This window comes from Aptenodytes forsteri, unplaced genomic scaffold (assembly GCF_000699145.1).
Source record: "Aptenodytes forsteri isolate BGI_AS27 unplaced genomic scaffold, ASM69914v1 Scaffold164, whole genome shotgun sequence".
Classification (NCBI taxonomy): domain Eukaryota; kingdom Metazoa; phylum Chordata; class Aves; order Sphenisciformes; family Spheniscidae; genus Aptenodytes; species Aptenodytes forsteri.
Genome location: NW_008795527.1, coordinates 4,680,770 through 4,702,392, shown reverse-complemented (window position 1 = coordinate 4,702,392; position 21,623 = coordinate 4,680,770). Strand labels below are relative to the sequence as shown.

Here is a 21,623-nt window from a genome sequence, read left to right as displayed (position 1 = left end):
CGCTCCAGCACCTCAATGTCCTTCTTGTAGTGAGGGGCCCAAAACTGAACACAGGATTCAAGGTGCAGCCTCACCAGTGCCGAGTACAGGGGCACGATCACTTCCCTACTCCTGCTGGCCACACTATTTCTGATACAAAAACTGACTTGCAACTTCATAATCCCTCCCAAAAAGAAAACCACGGAACTCCTTTAGGATGTAATGTATAGGATGTACTGTATTATAACATTGAAGAATATTGCTGTATGACAGCAACAATCATCAGGGCTTAAATCCAGGTTAAACAAAGAAAAAGAAAAAAAGAGCCTGCTCATAGCTTAGGTTGATGCCTCACAACACACACAAGGAAAACCAAAAACCAACCCTGTCTCTTATTTCTAACCATCTAGTAAAAGGCTTCTAAATTCTCTATAGACTGACTAAAAATAAGCAAAAAAGGTGAGGTAGCAGCAGTCAGGTTCTTCCGAATTAAATTATATCCATGTGTATAGCACATTTCAATGTCCAAAGAGCCACTTGGATGTGTGAATCTGAACTTTTATGATGAAAACCAGGAATATTTCTAAAATTGTCAGTAAAAGTCAGAAGCTTGGCCACAATCTCACATATTTTTTGAATGTCACTATTAAGTGTTTAATTGTTTGAATTACGTTTGTCTACTGAGAGTAGCAAAGAGAAACCCCAATACCTGTAGTCAGAAGAGGATTTTGAAAGGGAGAGAGGGAAGGAGCCGAGAAGCTCCTTGCCTGTGGTTGGGCCTCTGGATAGCGTTAGCTCTCTGGTTGGGCTAAATCTGCCATGTTTTAGCATATCTGTTGATATTGCAATCAGATCAGGTTTAGCCCCCTATGGTTCCTGGGAAGAAACCTTCAAATGCATCCTGTCTCGTAGAGTACCGACAGGAACGCGCTCTGCTGGGCTGGCAAGACCCAATGCTTTGAACCCAGCCCCAAAGCTTTCAGCCCATCTTTGCAGCTCTGCCGTGGGGCTGAGATACATTTGACAACATCTGTTCTTTTTCAGAAGGTCCCCTGTGGCCAGCAGGGTTTGCAGGCCACCCCTGACAGCAGTGGCAGGGGTGCGGGGTGCCAGCTATTGGGAGTGCTTCAGCATTGCCTGGCTCGGGGTGCTGTCGGCACAGCTCTTGGGACTCACGGTGGCCCTGAGAGTTGGCTGTGGCACCACGTGTGCGCTACATACCATGTTATGGGACCACCTTTCCTCATCCTTTCTCTGAATAGGTTTAATGCTTCCAGAGGCTGGAAAGAAAACAGACTGGATATTCCCAACAAGACTGAGGACAACAATGACCCCAAAGACACAACAGCTGAGAAGTTTCTGGGGACACTTCACCATGAAGGCACTGTGTGGGTCACAGGGACGATCAGCCTTCCTCTACTCACCCAGTCTGTCCAGCGCCCTTTTGCATCCAGCTTAAAGCTATGGATTGGGGATGCTTTAATTTGTCTGTGCAGCGCCTGAAAGCTGTGATATTTTATAGTGCCCATTGCTCTGACTTCTTTCTCCTACCCTTTTCTGAATCCAGCACAAACAAAATAAAACAGCTTCTGACTGTACCTCTACTACTATCGGTTGTATTAAGAAACACTGAAAGCCACAATGCTGCATTATTTCTGAGTTAAAACAAGTGGAGAATATTATTGATGCAATGCAATTATTACTGATGTAACGGTTAAAGGAAGGACTTAGACATCAGGATTTCTAATCCCTTTTCACTTTGGATTCATAATTCAAAGTCTTTTTACGTCTTGGTTTTTCCCCCACAAAAATACTCTCTATGTAACAGATGAATTACAGATTATTCTTATGATAGCCTTTAATAGGATGGCATCGTGCAAGGAATATATATGCATCATACACATAAAAGTTATTACAGAGGAAGAAAGAAGACATTCCTAGCAAGAAGAAAGGCAAGAAGTGCAATAGTATATGTAAATGCACATACATATATTAAAAACAAAACCCAAACCATCTCGTGTGACACTACATTATATATCTATCTGAAGATAAAAAGGAAATCTAAGAAATTATGCCCATGAAATGATTTAAAAACTAATAATCCATTGTCAGACAATAAGCAAGCACAGCCTTGTTTTCAGCATGTTAGTAGCTACAGTTCTGCAACATAGGAAAAAAAAAATTCCAAGCACTAAAAGATTTCATTTGTCACAAGCCCCAAATCTAGAGCATTCGGGGACAGCTATAATGTTATCCTGAGTGAACACAGGGCCAACATAATTAGGAATAAAGAGGTAAGAAGCAAGGGGAATTGCCTGCATAACTTCACTTTGTAAAACCCTCCCATGGAAGGTGGCAGGTAGGAAATCTGCATAATAACAAACTTGTCACAAGACAAGGCCAACTAAATACAACAATTAGAATTAACATTTTGCTTTGACTGCTTCTCAGGATTCCCCCTCTCCCTCCTCCCGTTTCACTAGATGTAGTTAAAGTTGTGACTATTGATTTGGTGCAGTATTTTCCAGTACGTATTTCTTCCAAGTGCGTGGCTGCAAGAAGACTGTCTCTCTTCTTTGTGGGCATTGCTTTAAGAAGCAGCTACTGAAGTGCCAAACCCTCCTCTCAGATATCCCAGTGAAAACCCAGAATAAATCTCTTGGTTCCCCTCTAGTCTATCTAGACTTAGATCTGTGTAAATAATCCAGTCTGGCCCCAAAACAGAGCTACAACGTGTTATAAATTACAACTTATTATTGGAGGAGACCTTCTGCACTGACTGTCAGGTCCTTTGTTTTGAGAATTACTGGAAGCCCTCTGCTCTTTAACTGCACACGCACAGCTCTTGGGACACTGGATTCGTGCTTCCCAGCTGGCTCATCTGCCACTTTCCAACTGCTTGCGGTCTTCCTGCTCAGCCACCGACTCCGAGACAATCTCCAGCATGTGGATGCCCTTCCAGGGTGCCATGGGGCTATGCTCAGGGAGTTGCTTTAAGGGACTGCACCGCAGCTGATCTCCAGGGCTGCCTTTCCCACTATACAAATTGAGACACCACTATCTTAGCTGGCCTTTAAAACAAAGATATAGTGATTCTGAGTACTAAGCAGCCATCCTCTGAAAAATGAGCCATTTTCATAGAATCATTAAGGTTGGAAAAGACCTCTAAGATCATTGAGTCCAACCGTCGACCCAACACCACCATGTCCACTAAACCATGTCCCTAAGCGCCTCATCTACACGTCTTTTAAATACCTCCAGGGATGGGGACTCCACCACTTCCCTGGGCAGCCTGTTCCAATGTTTAACCACTCTTTCAGTAAAGAAATTTTTTAATTTTTTTTAAATTTTCTAAAGTAGAAAGTGATTTTTGTTTCATATTTAGGCAGTTTTGAAAATTTTAATCAATATACCTACAATTGTGTTTTCTCTTGATTCAGGAAGGAAATGGGTCATAGTAAGGAGCAACAGAGCCCAGATGAGGAATATAGACTAGGGTTTGGTTTCTGATTTTGTCTCCTTTGGTCTCTTAAGCATTCGGACTTCTTTTCCTGTAAGTTACTCCTGTATACTTCAGATAGAGATCTCTTCTAGATAGAGAAAAATATCATGTCGGCTAATGCAGTGATAAGATCCTTATGTAGTGTGATCAAACCAATGAACCACCTTCCCCAAGTGCTACACTGGGACAAGCGTTCTTATTGCCCCCACTTCTCCTCCCCAGTTTGTATTCTTTTTACTTTTGCTTATTGTTTCCATTTCTTGTATTTGTTGTAATATCTTATGATATTTGAGGATTCTGAAGGTGTGGATATGTGGAAGACTCAGCTTTTGTTGGAAAAGAATAAAGGCAAGAAAAGACTGGAAGATAGTTGAACATACAAGCAAAATAGCTTTCATATTTTAAAAACAGAAAATGGAGAGCATTATCATAAAGAAGAGAGGGTGAGAAGGGAAGAGGTTGGAGATTATGATATTCAGTTGTTTGGATTTTGTAATACTGCTCGCTCTCCCTTCTACCTTTTAGTGTCATCTAGTCTTCCACATCGCCCCTTGTGACAGCAGTCTATCCCCTAACTACTTTTTTTAGAGGGGACACTTGAAATACATTGTGATGAAGCAAATTCGAGTTCAAAGAAATTAATCCATCATTCCCATGAAATGTAACAAGCATTATGGTCTTTTCTGAACTATACTTTGCATTTTGAGGGCCAAGATTTGCTCAAGGAATCAGAAATTGGAGAACTTATTTTGCAGTCTGCATTATACAATTAGTACTATGACAGCACATACTATTTTCCATGTTTCTTTTTAACCCTCTAGTTATTCTTAAATCAGCAAACATAAGGGTTTCCCCCCCATTTTCAATTTGCCCATTCTGGCAGTTCTCCCACTTGTTAAAAGCAGAAAACCCTATACACATAATAGGAAAGTCCCTGGTTTCAAGAAATATTTAAAGGTAATCTTTAGGTGTTCAGTTCAAATTACAAATAATTTGATCTTATTCCAATTAAAAAAAAAAAGTACAACAAGCTGTACTTGTTTGTTGCAGAAATATATTTATTCTATAAATATATAGACCATTCTGTGAATATATAGAATGCTTTATAGGTATATAGAACAGATCTGAAAAGATTTATTTTGTGATTTTTTTCTTTTTTTCGCCCATCCACAGAATCCTTCCTATATTCAAATCCTATATTTTTTAGCATCTCAAATTATATCACCATTTCGCTATATATCAGTACTCTGTGTGCCAAAATCAAAGAAGTGAAGAGCTGAGCACTGGAGAGATAAAAATAATTTTTAAATGCTTTGTGATGTTTGCAAATGTGTGTGTGTGCGCATATGTATTTTTTCCAAGAAACTGTATAACTTACTACAAATAAGTTGGAGAAAGGAAGTCTGCTGACATTTTACCCACACTGAAGCAAGGTGTGAGATTTGGTAATATATCTCTCGGAAATCTTCAGAGGGGCAGAAGTCCTCCAGCAAAGGACTGGAACCTGGTATCCATCAGGTTACAACTCTGCTGTCACACGGGCGACAGCAGAAACGGATGGTTTGCAAAGAAGAGCTCTGGTGTGGGCAATGGCAGTACACACACCTGTTGGAGTCTGTGTGTTAGATACGATGATCTATGGAGGTGCTCTATGGAGAGAGAACAGAGTTGGTAAAACACCTTGGTTACGGCTTTTACATTTGCTGACCATATGGTCTGTTGACGCTCCCTGTTCTGACCTCATGTACCTCCATACAAGAGAGAAGGCATCCACAGAGGGCTTCTATACATCCTCATGATTTTATGCTTAGACACCAATGTGTTAGTGCGTGTGGACTCTATATCGAAAAGCAGGGGTTTCCAAGTTTTTTTTCTTTATATGTCAGACCCAAGTAACTTCCATTAATTCTACAATAAATCCTGAAGTCAGCAAAGTTGCTTATAAAACCAAAGCAGAATCTGTTGAAGTACGCAGAAAACACAGATCTTCAGCACGGCTGCTGCTGAATTTAGCCTGGAGACTATTATTTCTCTGCATGAAGGCCAAACTAATGATTCTTCACTTAAAAAGAAACCATACAAGTCTGTTAAGAAAAATAGTACCAATGAACAGCAGAGAAATGGAAGTGGTTGAAATGATCTGCAAAAAGTAACAGCAAACTGGTTTGCCAATACTGTTGAAGAGAGTTGGGTGATATTTTCTGGAACAATGAAACAGGTGGGACAGGTGATTTTTCATTAATTAGTTTTGGCTAACTAACAGTTTAACTGAATGACTGCTGGGAAGCTGCTAGCATTAGGTGTTTGTAACCATTAAATGCTATTATAAAGCCTATTTATTCTTCACATTAAAGTAAAAGAAACAAATACTTGTTAATACTGAAAGTTAGAGCAAGACATGCAGACAACTGTATTTTTCCATTGGTATTCATTTCTGCATTTCTCTGTATTCTTTTTTTGGAAAGCACCAGATGACTTCAGGAAAGTCTCATGGTATTTCTAGTAAAAGTAATAACATAACAAGAATCTTCTAAAGAGTTTTTTTTTTTTTTTTTAAAAAAAGAAACAACGCACAAGATGTTCAGATGGTCCCTTTCTCCCCTTCATTGTACCCCCAATTATTTATATTAAATCTCCAGGAGAGTCAGAAGAAGTGTTAACAAGGCAATGGGTTCGGTCCTGGAGGGTTTCTTGCTTTTTTTTTTTTTTAAAAAAAGAAACAACGCACAAGATGTTCAGATGGTCCCTTTCTCCCCTTCATTGTACCCCCAATTATTTATATTAAATCTCCAGGAGAGTCAGAAAGTGAGGAAAAGATTCAGCCAGGAGTGCAAGCTTTTGAGAAGGTGCTGCATTTTCTTTGGATGCGTGCTGCACACACCGCAGAGTCAGCACTTCAGCAGAAGTGACAGAAGTCGAGTACCTGCCAACGTCAGGAGCGAAGAAGGCAGGTCTTGCAGGAGTGGGAACAGGGAGTGAAACCAGCAGCTCAGCTGGACTCCTGGAACTTCTCTCCAGTAGGAAGTGCTCTGTCTTTAATAGCCTCCTCACTGTCACTCCCAGACACCATTTCCCATCACTCCTTTCTTCTTAATCACACCAGGCTTCAACTTAATGACTGCCTGGCTCATGTTTCTTCACAAAGGTAGCTGAAAACTTCTCAGTCCACATGGCCGTCTTGATTCCTCACCTACATTGGACTGGGATGGCTCATGTTTAGATGCTCAGATTTTTGGAAACTCCCCATGCAAGGGAGGTAACTTTTACTGTCTCTCCCTTTGAAACAACAGGTCAGCAATCCACCTACCTCCCAGTGTAACAGTAGGGGTAAAAGGTAGGGTCCTGACCCTGCTGTTATGTTCTACAACCAGAGGCAAGGGATGTAACCCCAGCCCTGACCCACACCTTTGGTCATGTAACCCAAAGCAGGGAATGCATCCTCTCCTACATGGCTTGACGAAGGAGCACACTCTTGTCACCCCATTAGTAGTCTTCATTCTTTCCCTATTCCTTTGCCCACTTGACAAAAATGTTGTCATTTTAATATCATGTTTTGCCATCCCAAAGGTGCTCCTGCCCTACAAGGGAAGGGCAGCAGGAGAGGGGCAGAGACCTCTGCAGCAGTAGCTTTGCTGCTCCAGAAACAGAGGGGGAAAACAAAGCTGGTTGAGGGTGCCTGTGCCCTGGGCAGTCACTGCAGTAGGGCCACCCCAAATACTAAGCCCTACCTTGGTAGTAGCTGGAATAAGCCTTTCCATAGTCCTCCAGAAGGCAAGGGGAGGACAGAGGGCACGGGGTTGTTTTGCCGCATGCAGCAACCTGCTGCCCACAGCAAGTCTTCTCTGCGTAGGACTCTAGGCAGTTCTGGGGTATGGTTTTCATCCCATTATTCTGTATCTGCACCCGACACTCAGCTGATAAGACTTCATTTCCGTTTACCCATTTTCTAGTCAACACTGTGTTCCTTGGATTACAGTAAGAGAAAACCAAATTCTATAAACATCCTGATAATATGTGACCTAATATAACCAGATGCCTCAAGGCTAGCTGCCCTGTTTTTTTTGCTGTCTTTGCTTTTGCTTGATCTAAACCCATTTCTACCTATTCATTCTATATCTCTGTATCCATACTTGCTATTTATTTACTTTTCATGAAAATGCTGATTCTGAATTTGTGGCTTACTACATTTCAGATGGTGATACTGATGTTTTTGCAGTTCTATTGAAAGCGATGACCATGGAAGTTTGTGGCTTTACATGTGGTTTTATCAAAAATAGTATTGGTAGGGTTTCTTGGTCATGTGTTTTCTCTAAGTGACAGAGCAGTTTAAAAGAAGACTTCTCAACATATTCATTGCCACGGATACCTCAGACTAATTTCTGTTTTATGTTGGATAGATTGACAAAGATAAGTCATTCCTGCACTTTCACGTTTGTGCACACAAATATTTTCAGAAGATCTCATGACCTATTTTTGCTCAGTTCCTGAGGGCAACTAGTTATGGTTTTGTTTGAGGAGAGCAGGCAGAACAGTAGCTCACAAAACTCCTAGGTCAAAAGTTCTACAACTTCTGCTTACCTACAGCTCTTTTTGTCTCCATACTTGTTGTTTAAGAATTCATTGCTTTGTTTTTTTTCCTGTCACTTCTGGGAATACCCAAGGTCAATCCTATTAATATTTTAATGAAGTCCATGATTTCTGAAGCACTCTTAATTAGCTACACCTGAAGTGTATGAGAAGTTCCTTGGTGCCCAAAATTTCTGGCTGAATCAGACTTTGGATGATGCAGTTTTGGTTTGGGCCAGGGCTGCCATCACGGGCACCTTAAAGAAGGACCGAGCTTTGTTTGCTGCAAATAGAGGCTGTTTTGCTGGGTGCAGCCACTGGCTGGCTTGGACACCCCTTGAATGCATTCAACTATAACTGCACTGGGAAGGTAGGAAGTCAAGGAGGGCGATGGGGAAGACAACTGACAGGACCTGAAATTACTCTGTTCCTGTGTTGCTAACAGGGGTCTGGAAAAGGCTAAGGAGTAGGGCCTCCAACCGGAGCCACTGGATGAGACAAGGCAGCAGAACAGGCGTCAGAAATACCTTTCAGAGGAAGGAGCTAGAGGAAGTACTTGGAAGGCAGCAGGTCTTCCTGCTGGGCAGGTTTTGTTTTCATCCTCATTTAGGGCGAAACTTCCTGCAGCACATATTTATTTTTCCTCTTCTGTAATAATTGGCCCTTTGGGTAATTTTCAGAAAACAATGTGGAAATTATAGGAAAAAAATTAACTAGTGAACAGAACGCCAAAAAATGCTTTGAGAGGAAAAACGTTGTAAGGTTAGTAGTACTGAAGGTCTTTGGGGGAGGGAAGAGGAGGGGAGGATGGGCGATACACAAGTGATTTTTAACAGTTAATAGACATTAGCACACATTTCATACTTCAGCAGAATGCAGTAGAGGCACAATAACAGAGGGCTATAAACCTGGCCACAAGTATATGAGAGACTATAACCAGTAGTCTCGCTATTTGGAATAGCAAATTTTGAATTTCTTAACAGAAAAAAAAAAAATTTCTACAACAATGAAAAAAAGCTAAACCATAAACCCTGAAGAAAGGAGCGCATATGCCCATACACGCTTAGGATTATGGTACAGACATACAAATCTTAGGATTTATTTAGCTGTGATTAAACTAAATATAAACATATCAAGCTAAATTAAAAAGCAGACTGTTGAGAGGCAAGAAAAGATTTTATGAGTGAACACCACATATTTTTTCTCTGCACGACACATAACAGCTTGAAGGAGCATTAATTCATAGACAATTCACCTATGCTTTATCATCCAACATAGACCATCTAGCAATCCAACTGAATATACTTGTGGGTCACCAGTTCTCACAGCCAGTAGAAATAAAGAAGTAGTTCTCATTAAAATCCTCAGAATATAGAAAACATTAAGCACCAAAATGTACAGATCACACAACTACGTGAAAGGAGTATTCACACCAACCCAAATTAATCCCAGCTCCTCCTAAACAACAAACCTTACAGCAATACTAGGAGAATAACAAATATTTACCTCCCATGCCTCTAAAAGGGTCATCTTCTCTTTAGATACCGATTCTAAAAAATCCTCCTCAAAATAATTACTGAGGGCCTGAGCTGGTTTCTGGGGAAGATGATGAATGGCCCTCCACTCGCTTCGGCAGAGGCCCTAATTGCCTGCCTCTACTAATGAACTAATCTCGGGCACCTGGAACTAGCAGGCTCCATGCCGGGCAGGCAGGGCTCGGGTTACCTAAGAAATGCTCCAAATATATTCACACAAATCACTAACCCTGCAGATGTGCAAATACCGCTTTTGTCATATTGCTGGAGAGATGGACATGTGTTTGCAGTACTGTAGCACATAAAACCTGAAGATGAATTCATTGTGTTGCTTTAATCCCTTCCAGAGGCCAGGTGGGCATTCGGGGAGCCAGATAAGTGTGTTGATTATCCACATTACTCATTGCATTAATCCACTTGTCTGTGTGACACAGAGTATCTCAAATGCTCACAGCATAAATATGTAGGTGGCTGGAAAAAATATATGTATTTCATGAGTGCCTGTTGTCTGTAAAATGAAACCTAATCAGGAAGTTAGCCTAAAACTTTGACTAAAACCTAAACAAGTCCAAACTTTGCTGATGCCTAGAGTTTTTAAAATTACAGTTAAAGGATCTGGAAGTCACCAGAGGATGTAAGCAAGCCTCAGTGTAAGCCTTGTGAGACAAACTACTCCACTTTTAACAAATTTTAAAAGGTTTTCACAGGCAAACAGTGTTCCGTGACCTCAGAAATTAAAACAGGTGTCATGCAGCTTTCCATCCAACCATCCACAAATTTTTTCTCCTTCCCTGGACTGATTATGCTGATAAACATGTGTCAAATTCTAGGTATGTGTCTGGTTTCATTTGAGGAGGGAAGAATGGTATAAACAAAACACAGTTTAGCGGGAAAATACAGGAGAGCAAGAACAGGCTCTCTTCTTGGTCTTTGACAAATTGCTGAAATATATGGCTGTCTGGCTCCTAGGTGATGTTCACTCAGGTTGATTAGCATTAAAAAAAAGGTACCTTGATTTGTTCATATGCCTGAAAAATAGTGTTATATCTATTGCTTACATAGACAAACACCTAATCTTTTTATAAGCAAAGGTAGGAACATCTTCCTGAATTATCTGTGTTTTGTAGTGTTCCAGACTGCTTTTTTTCTTCTTCAAGACACCATAAACACCACCCCCACCACCCCCCAAACCACTTAAATTGACTTTTTCAGGTCAGAGAGCTGGATAGATTAGATTTTAGGTATTGACTGAATGGCAAACCTACAGCTTCACTGAAGAAGATTGTGCAGATATTGCAAAATGAAGTTCAGGTCTGAAAGTAAAAGGCAGGCAGACAAGGCAGCTCTAAAGGCTCAGAGCACAGAGTCTACCGGCACTGAGAAAAGTCCAAACAGAAACATTTGTGCACAGTATGAATCCCCCCTCACTGACAGCTGAATTTACAAGACTTCCTTAAGAAGTATATTTAAATAATGCTGTTTAATGCAGACTGCCAGAATACACTGATGCACCCTTACTAGCTTGAAGAGCATTCCAATAGCGAACAAACCCTTTTGTCTTCTGTACTCTAGTAATTATCAGAAAAGTGAACTCAGTTAATGAATTATCGTTAGTGTGAACACTGAAAGATAGTATCAAAAATCCCCTTGATCAAAGAACTACACAGATACCAGCTATTTAATTAACGCAATGAATGCAACTTATGAGGTTGAGGAAAGCAGCAGAAATAGCAACCGTTCTGCTGATTTCCTGTATGGCAGTAAAGCTCTGTGTGAAGAAGGGCTCCTGCAGGTAGGAGTTTGGCTTCTTCCAAACTGCTCAGTAGCTCTCATGCTTTGGAAGAGTAGGCAGGAGATGGTGAATACACTAACATCAGACAGACAGTGCTGCTGTCACCATTTGACCCTAGGATGAAGGGAGTAATCGTGCCACAGACAGCAAAATACCTCCTGTGCCTCCTTTATTGAGCACTAAGCCAGCATCGAGGAAAGTGAATGCCAAATCCTCACGAAGGAATTTATCTACTTCTGTTCTCCATAAGGAAAATATTCAACACAATAGTGTCCATGCCTTCTTCGCTTCTCCTCCCCAATCACATGCACCCCCAACAAAGGTTACAAAAGATGCGTATACCTAAAAGCACAAAAAATATCTCCTCTGAACATTTATCACAATTAAAATCATTAGTGAAGTTAAGTAAAAACAAGGCACTTAGGCATTTCAGGAAAGAATTCCTGAATGTTGTTATGTTATGTTCATAAGGAAAGGGGATACACAGACCTGTTCAGATACACCCAGATATTTCCTGGAATATATAACACCATCCTGCCATCATACATTAAAAAAGCAATAGGAAAAGTTGGGGACTGTATTTAAAGAAAGGGAAATGGTTCAATGACCCCAAACCAAGACACTTCTTGTAAAATCTCTTTTTGCTTACTCATATTTTCTTTCTTTATTTAGCCACTTATGACAAGGTCCCAGGTGATTTACCCTTCTCATGACCTTATGTCTTTTCACTGAAGTGGTGACCTTAGATATTAATGTGGGTTTTGAGGCTGCCTTTTAAAGCATTTGTTCTCATTTCAGCTGTTATTGATGAGCACTTGTTTTCTTAAAGGCCTCTTTTTTTACATGCAGCGTAGACATTCTCACTTCCCACGAGCTGTGGATTCATTCTGCAGCACGCGAAGGGCTGGTGTACTCCCGGGTACTCCCACCTGCCCTCCCACACAGCCTGAACTCTGCTTCACCTCTCTGAGCACCCAGCAATCCCTCCTTGGCCAGGCCAGGCCTCTGAGCTGCTGTCCCAAACAACAGCATACAGCACCACTAATTGTTACTGGGTTTTAAAAAAAAGAAAAGAAAAGCCATATATACACCCTATCTATATACTTGCGTATATATATACCGAGCCCAGGTGAGGATAAACAGAGTCTGCAGTTCTAAGACAGAAGCGTGCATTCCAACTGAATTTACATTGCAAAGTGGTTTGGAAATCTCTCTCTTGCATTCACTTTCTGTTGAGGTTCTAGAACTGTATGCACAAAAAAGAAAAACAAAAAGAAAAGGGCTTGCAAAGCCATCCTACTCTGTGGAGTGAGTGAATGCCAAGCTTTCTACTGACTTCAGCAGGGTTTCAGCCTTTGTCATGTCAGCAAAAGTCACCATCTGTTGACAAACAAAGCAGAGGAGGAAATCTTCCTTTCTGCTCCGTCTCAGTCTTTTCACACCTGCCTACCTTTCCTGAAGTGTTTGGCACTGCCTACAGCCGGCAGCAGTTATGACAAAAAAAGTTGGTCCCTAGGTGGGATCTCATGTAACAATTCCTGAATTTCTAAATGATTTGTGAAAACCTATGTGCAAATTTTTCCTGTTTTCCAGGGAGCTCTGGGAACTGAGTCCTCTGTAGAAACTTGACTCACAGTTGCTCAACAAATTTGGTACTGAGTAGTAAGGACACCGCTTTTCACTTTCAGTGCTGTAGGAAGATTTTATTTTTATTTGTGTAGGGTGATAAAGTGCATATTCTAACATTATATTATGTATTCAATATATTAGAAAAACCTTTGTCTTTTATTAGCCTCTGCATGTGAAGCCGTCTTTTCCTCTGTCAAGGAGAACTGACAGGTTGCCTGCCATCACCTACTCTTCAGCAAAGTTAGCAGCCCACACCATCAGTGTGAAAACATCTGTTAAATGGATTTATTGACTAGGTCTTAGGTGTGAGTTGTTGGGTTTTTTCTTTTTCCACACTGTTTATTACATCCCTGACCTAATGAACTTAATTTGTTGACATGTTTCCCTCAGTGTCTTACTTGATCCCGTCTCACATTTCTTTCTACTGTGCTGTTTTCCTGGAAACAGGAGTTCCTGGCACATCGGCGTGTCCACCAGTTGCAAATCTACCAGGCTCAGATGGCTACAGTTGGCATGGCGGGATTAGATAAACATCGGCCAGTGTCCAGGACCCCATCTTCCCCTGCTGATTCCACATTACCTCACCCAGCCGTGGACCAACCCAGCCAGCATGTCTACACGACTGGTAGGATTCCCTAAAGACTGCTTTTAACAGGCAGGGCAAATGCGTTTGTTCACGTAGGATCAACAGATTTAAATGCCTTGAATACCTCCTGCAGCAATGCATTCAGTTTTAGCCTTACTGTTCCTCGGTTTTATGATGCTGTACTGGCATCAAGTCAACCAGTGCAGCTGATAAATCACAGGGTTAATATTCACACAGTCATAAATTATTATCATTGACTGGCTCTGGCAATATAGCAACCGGTGCATTTTTGGTGCCTTTAAGTCATTTATAGCTTTTTCTTTCATTTCCCTATCCTCTGGTTCTTTTCTCCGTGTTCTTGTTGCCTATTTTGTAAAAAGACCACCAATAAGTTGAAGAAAGACCACCAGTAAGTAGGAAAGCTGCAATATAATTCTCAACATCTTCATTTGACAAGTCAGTCTATGCTACAAGGTTGCTTTCCCTACAGAAAGAGCAAAACTGTAGCCATGACTAGAAGGTGATGTTGGCTACAACTTTGGTCTTTCAGCAGTTGTGTAGAGTCTCTACAGAGGAAGGTTTTATGGTCAGGCCTGGGCAGTCCAGTGACTGAGGGAGCATCTCCTGTTGGTATGGTCTAGGCTGTCCAAAGCAGAATGATTAGAACCCAAAAAAACTTTGGTGAAAGGAAGAAAAATGACGACAGAAAACCCATTTCTTATTATGGGCAATCTAACTTTGCAAGAGGGTCCATCTTTTTAAAAACCTGAATCTCAGTATAACATTACAGCATGGTTAGAAGCAAAGTTTCACTTTGTGCACGAGAAAGGGGAATTGAATACTTGGAGGTACTGTTTATTCAGGTTTCTGCCAGAAGTACTAATTCCTTTACATGGGTTGGCAGAACTTGCCATGCCCTGAAAGCTTACAGCTCTTCAGGCCATCACCGTGGATTGATGTAGGATGGAATCCTTAATGGGCACTGTATGTCACTGTGCAAGACAGCGTGCTTTCCCATCTTTCCAATTAGAATGTGAACTTGGAAAGCAAAAATTTATTATTTTAAAGAAAAACACTGCAAAAGAAAAAGGGATGTCCTTAAAACACTGCAAGTAAGTGGGTAAATGGATGCAAGATGACATTCAAAGATGAAAGACATATTTTTTTCTTCTGTAAATACACTGTCAATTTAGGAATTTCACTTGTTGGGTAACAAACATTTGGATTGTACAGAAAGAAACATGCTAATTCACTTTCCATGAGTTTCTGCAAAAAGACCAGCTGTGTATAGACAGGATTATTAAACCAGGCCACTGTTTTTCTAGTTGTGGTTCACAGAGTCCCCAAAACATTGTAAACTCATTCTAAAAGATTCACAGAGCACACCAAAAGCGAGCTCACTGTGTGTAGGCTTCAATGTCCTGTTCAAAAAATCTGCAGTTCCACTGGAAATGTTGAATGGAGTTACAAATGTAAAGGCTGCTGTTTTGGTCTGATTGCTAAGGTTTACCGACACCTCCCTTTATAGGTCCCCAGAAAGGGGACTAGGGTCAAGGGGGTTACATATATCTGGGGACTTCTGGCATCAGTGGAACTGATTAAGAAGAAAATGTGAAGTTGAGATGGAAAAATAAGAGAAGGAATGAAATTGTGTAGGACAAACACTGAATGGAGATGGTGTCGGGAAATGGGACATACCAGGCATAAAGGGCTCGAGTTCTGACACAAGGAAGCCTGATGGGTTCTGCAATGGAAATGCAGACAGTGCATATGCAGAGTCAGGGTGTATTAAGATCGGGCGGACAATTTAACCTTACCCCTTTAATAAAGCATTGCTACATGAGGAACAGCAGTGGAAAGAGAGAAAGAAAGAGAGAAGGAAAGGGAGAAAAAATGCTTCTTATTCTGAGATTCCCAATCCTTCACTGAACTCTTTTCTCCAAATCCGAAACATCTTCTTCTTGAATCCTTGTTTCTTCTTTTGTTGAATCTTTCCCCCCCCCTCCACCACTCTTTCAAGATAATAATCTCTACTCATTAAAGAAAAAAAATCCTCCTATTTTCACCTTCTCTACAACTTTATGCTTCTGCTTCTCCACTTCTGCTCTGTACTTTCACCTCCTTCATATCCTCTAGGTACTGGCTGAAGACATAGTGCAGTGCTGTAGCTGCTTCCAAGCTGTATCTGTGCTAACTGGCCAGCCAGTACCCCGTGGCCGATTGACCAGTTTCACAATGAAACCTTTCCTTTCTGCTTGAAGAAATCCCTTTCCCTGACATGTGTCCAGGCTTACAGACTTACACGTATAACCTTTATCACTGCAATTTCCAAGTGCATTGAAAATAGAGCTATTTTATACATTATGAGTTTTAACACCTTTGGAGTGACAATGAACTTTGCAACATCAATAGTTCTAATACAGTTTCTGTGAATAACTAGATCAATATGTGTATTGTTAACATTGGTATGGTATGGTATGGTATGGTATGGTATAAAATGGCTTTATCTGTGCATAGTATTTCCTGGGTCTGGATGGTGCCCCAGCATTTATTCATTGGTCAGTGGAAATAAAGAAACCCAGACCCAGTTTTTCTCTATTCTTATACAGCCTTTCCAAAATCCTTTGGGATGAAAGTCCTGAGCAACCTGGTCTGATCACAATGCTGACCTGCTCTGAGCAGAGAGTTGGACTACAGACCTCTGGAGGTCCCTGCCAACCTGAGCTATCCTGTGGTTCTATGATTTGCTCCCTTAAGAGAGCACAAGCTGCAGCCAGCCACTGCCCACTGCAGTTGCAACACTACCATTTTTAAAAGCGTGGAAGAAAGGAATGGGTGGGTGGGAAGAGAGAAAATTCTAGTACAGCATGAAGTGAGGTCAAATTCAGACCTTAGAAATTAATGTAAAAACAACTCCCTGCCTTGAATTATTTCTTACTGGTTTGTTTTCCTATTTAAAGACAATATATTCTTGGAAGAGAAAAAAGGTATAAGGAAAACTGTTGTGGCAGAACATTACACAGGGATCAAAATAAGCCTGTATTTTTGTGAGTCATGAGAGAAAATGCCCTTAGCCAAATATCTAAAGGGAATCAGAATGGTGATGGTTGTGAGAAAGCTATGCAATATATATGCAGTACATGCACAAGATAATGAGTTAAAGATGGAAAAAAATATAAAATCTACTTGATGTTCATTTAGATGGTTTACAGAATATTTGACATTATTTAGTTCAGACTTTTCTTCCAAATAATTTATTAGATATGCTTCCCTTGAGTTTTCTTATTGGTACTATTGTTCTCCAGGGCATTTCACCTTCTTCAAAGCATGCTGTCAGCCAACAATTTTTAGGTGTCTTGCTCTCTCCTCTGTTTAAAATATTATTAAAAGAAGCTGATCCAAATAACCTATTTTGGAAAAAGAATGAGTGTTAGGGAGTCCCCCCAAGGAAGATCTTGTTTTTTCTGACTTAAGGCAAATTCAGTTTCTTTTGTCCTGTGTCCTCTATCATTATATGGTTCAGTGGTGCCACCATTCCAGTCTGTCATCAGGGCCACGTTCTGACCTCAGTAATATTGGTGTAAATCCAGAATAAATCCACCACTCTCAGTGGAGCTGCTCAGATTTACACAAGGAATCTGAGAGCAGAATCTGGCTGTAGGCATTTGTTCTGGAGAGAGAGAATAACCATCTTTTATTAATATTTCACAGCAGTCTGCAATCGAAAACAGTTGTCTCCCTCTCTCTCTTTTTTTTTTTTTTTTTGTGGGGGTGGGGAGATTATTGGCTGAATCCTGTTAGGGAAATCCTACAGGCTATTTTTAGCAGTAAGCTCTACTGCTGCATTGTGCTATTGTACCAAGCACGTGTGCTGTATGACCAGCAGCCACACATCTGAATTACTTGCACATCCTAAATCAATTTAGATGCTTGCAATAAATGAAAACATATATTTCAGTCTTTTCTTAAGTCAATTAATCCTGCTAGAAATAAATTTTACACTCAGTGGTGTGAATATGTTAGTATTTAAAAGTTTGGAGCAGATGCTTCTGCCATGCAATACTGACCTGACCCGATTAAACTGATTTTTGATTCGGACAAAATAATTCACGTACAATAAAATTACATTTTTAGTTATATTCTATTTTGGGAAACATACTAATGCACTAAGAAAGGGATGTTTATACCTACATCAACCAGAAGAGGCATCCTAAATGCACAGTTTCAGCATTTCACTTCAAAACCACTGTTTAGTTGCTTGTGATACCCTGATACATGTCATCAAAAAGTGTCATTATTACACAACATCTTGATTCTGTACAGTAATAACATAGTAAAATATATATATTTTATTTCTAGTAACTGCAGTTTGGACTACGTAAACCTAAGCCTGTAGGGAGCATTGATAATTAGAATAAAACATTCATTGAAAGAGTGGCAGGCAGGAGATACTTTCAACTTTCAGCTAATTTTATTAACATTTAGCAAGTGTTCCCATTCAAATCCATTAGATATAACTGCCTACTCTGCCTAGGAGCTTCTAGAATTCCTGATGCATGTACATTTAGCATCTAAACACCTTCTCTATTGGGCAGGGGGATGGGTGGAGAAGTTTTCTTATCTAGTGGTATAATGACCATTGGCAAATTGTACAATCTGGGTGTGCAACAGACTGTAGAAGTTAAAACTGTGGGTGTCAAGAAAAGGAAAGCAAGGTATGTGAGCATGCACTTATTTGTGTGCATACTTGCTATTTCAAATAACTTGTAAGCCCTGATGATAGAGCAGCAAAGCTTATAAACTTTACAGTGCAAATAACTGCAGAGAAAAGAAATTATTAACTGCTTTGACAATGCCAGCAAAGATTTTAAGCTGCATTAGTTTATTAGCTCCAGATTTTCACTGGTTCTTTTTTTTTTTTTTCTTTAAAAGAAAACAAACCAAGAAAGTAAATACAAGAATTTATTGCTAATGAACTATTTTGTTTGTTAGATAATCATTTAGCATAAACTTAGTCATACTGCACATAGGTATTATGTTTGCATTCTCCTTATGCTAAACATAATTGTTGTATTATCATTTTGGCTTAAATAGCAAGATCCCAAAGGATCAGTTCTAAAGTGCATGAGCTAAGAAATATGGCAGCATAAATATTTCTAGAGCAGCATAATTTCTGGCTGGCTTCTAACAATTATCTCAGAACCTTAACTTTGCATTGCCCACAATGTATACAGACTCTTATTCAGTAGAGTTTTTAAACACTTTAATGAAGTTCAATACCCATTCAAGAACTTTGCTGAATAAGGGTGGTATTGAGCATGTTGTTGAATCTGGACTTTAATTTTGTATTTTCTTCACTGGCTGACTTTACAGTAGCAGGCTAACACAATTTTCCCAGAACTGTGTTGGCATCCCCAGTAGTGGTGGCACATAAGAAAGAGGTTTTGAATGCCAAGTTTTGCAGCTTGGAGAAATTGTTAATTTGAGTCCCTTTCAACTGTAAGGGGAAGAAAAATGCAAATGTTTCCCAAATGAAAATGGTTCACAGGGGTAAGGAAAATATTTTTTGTTCCAGACATTTCTAAGGGAAATGCAAACAACAAGTAAATAAATAAAATCATTTTTCAGTGTTTCAGACTTGGTTTGAAAGCCTTGAAAATTGAGTTTAGCTCGAGCCTGCTCGCTAAAATTTCTCTTTTTCTCCCAATACACAGCTACAGAGCAATGTGATATTGATAGCTGTTCCATATAAAGTTGTTCTGTCCTTGAATAAATGAGCATAGAAAATTCAAAAGGAACCTTGCATTGCAGTCTAACAACAGGATTTGGTCCTAATTGAGTAGTGGGTGGAACTTTTCTTTTTAATGAAAAAGGAGTCTGGCTGCCACTGCTGCAACGCTCTGAAACTTCCATCTGATATGCGTTGAGATCTGGAATTAATATAGTATTAGTTAAGCAGTACAAATACAGAGTGGCATTGCCATTTCAAAGTTTATTTTAAAAGGTTTTTCTGAATGATTTTCCTTACACTGCTATAAATATATAACCTTTTCTTGTTATATATAGGTTAACAACCTTAACTGACCTTACCCACTAGAGAAAGAGAAAACAAGTGATTCAGTAATAGGACTGAATTTTTTCTAGCCATAAAAGCTTTAACAAGACACCACCCAATTTCCTTTCTTCTTTACAGTTAATTGTATTTATTAGTATAATTTCTTGAGAATTCATTTTTGCCTTATCAATATCACAAGATGTACCTTGTAAGTCAAAATTCAGAGTCTCCCAGGGGAAAGGGGAATTAAGATCCAGAATTTTCATCTTGCTCTAACTGTCAAATAAAATCCAGTTGTGCTATAGTATGCATGACACGGAACAGTATAACTTGCATTTGTTTCACTTACTGTTTCTTATTGTGCTGTCTTTGTGCTGAAGGTGTTGTGTACGACAGTCTGATGCTGAAGCACCAGTGTATGTGTGGCAACTATGCTAATCACCCTGAACATGCTGGAAGGATCCAAAGCATCTGGTCAAGGCTGCAAGAAACTGGGTTGCTAAACAAGTGCGAGGTAATAAAAAATAAAGACCAGATACTTGACTTGTTAAAGTAAATGGCAAATTTATTAAATCCTAAATCTGTCTTACTTCTGTAATAAGAGAGTAATTTGTCTTAGGAATTATTTGGACTTAACTGACAGTATTAAAATAATGCATTTCAGGAAAGCACACTTCCCAATCAGAAAACAAAGAATTTACACAATGAAAGTCATTTATCCACATGCATCAGAATACAAAATCTAGACATGACTGTGTTCCTCACCTTGATATAGGAAGGTAGACAAGCAGTAGTCAAATGGCAAGTGCAGTCCTTTCAATAGCACAGTTCTTAACCTTTTCAAGCAGATAAGGATTTTACTTCTGTAGTAGCATAGAACACTGCTTTTTTTTTTTAATGTAGTTTGTATCACTCCATAAGCACATTGCATCTTGTCTTATTTCAGATTCTAAAGTCTGTTTTCATAGCATTTTCGTTTGCCTGCTGTACAATGAGTACCAAGCCAAAACCCGAGACATTCAAGCGCATTCTAGACAATATCAGAGCAAATGTGGAACTTTCTTCTGCTTTGATTTCCCTCACAAAATTGCATATTAAAACACCATACTTAAATCAAATATGGGCTCTGAGGTTCATATATGACTTGGGTTACTGAAAAACAGCCTTTTTCTACCATTCACTGCTTCCCATGAGTTGTGCAGCACTGTCAACTTCTGCAGAAGCCTGTGGCAATGGAGCGTGCTTACTGCATTGCAGCACAAGTTAACAAAGTTCAACACAAATATGCTTATGTTTTGCGGGATCCCAAAATTGCCAGGGCTCTTATGCTCTATTTTCTTTAATTACTTTTCTTTATATACTTAGGCTTTTACAAACCCAAAGAACTGGTACAACAGGTCCCTTTGATTAGCTATTAGTGACTTTCCACGAAGATTTTCTGCAGGTAGCCTAGCGTACTGGGCAGTGAGATATTGCTATAAATGGATTTGTTGTATACACTCATCTAACTAGATGGCAGCACTCTAACAGGCTAATTCTTTTTTTTAGCTTGGATAATTTTTTAAATCTTCAAGAAGACTTTCTTTCAGCAAGGCCCTTAAGGCCACATATCACATGAGTGGTTTCACTGGTGGGATCGCATACTTAAGGAGTAAGTTAAACACACAGACGAGTGCTTTACTAAAATAAGGCCTAGTTACCTTCTTGACTCAGGACCCATATTATAAAGAAAAGACAAAAAAGAGAGAAAATAAGTAAAACACAATGTGCTACTATGTATTGCTTCAGTAATAAACAGATATTGCTGAAGAGTAAATTGTGTGGATCTGCAAAAGTTGTAAATAGGAAAAGTGGTATAGGTTAGTCTGAGGTGCACGCAGTCCAATAGTTTCCTGGAAAATTTAAAGTTTCCTCTTACAATTCTGCAATTTCAAAAACTGAAATATAGCCTATTAGGTCTTGCAAAATCCAGTGAGTGG

The 21,623-nt window shown here is 39.8% G+C and overlaps 1 protein-coding gene across 2 annotated transcripts in view; it reads left to right on the top strand.

The window, feature by feature from the left end:
* The window catches only part of HDAC9 (histone deacetylase 9), a 460,761-nt gene that overhangs the window by 298,018 nt on the left and 141,120 nt on the right, over window positions 1–21,623 (top strand). For both annotated transcript variants that reach the window (XM_009282056.2, XM_019472795.1), the window contains 2 exons: window positions 13,451–13,628; window positions 20,025–20,158. In XM_009282056.2, coding sequence (XP_009280331.1) covers window positions 13,451–13,628; window positions 20,025–20,158 — 312 coding nt within the window. The remainder of the gene's footprint in view (window positions 1–13,450; window positions 13,629–20,024; window positions 20,159–21,623) is intronic.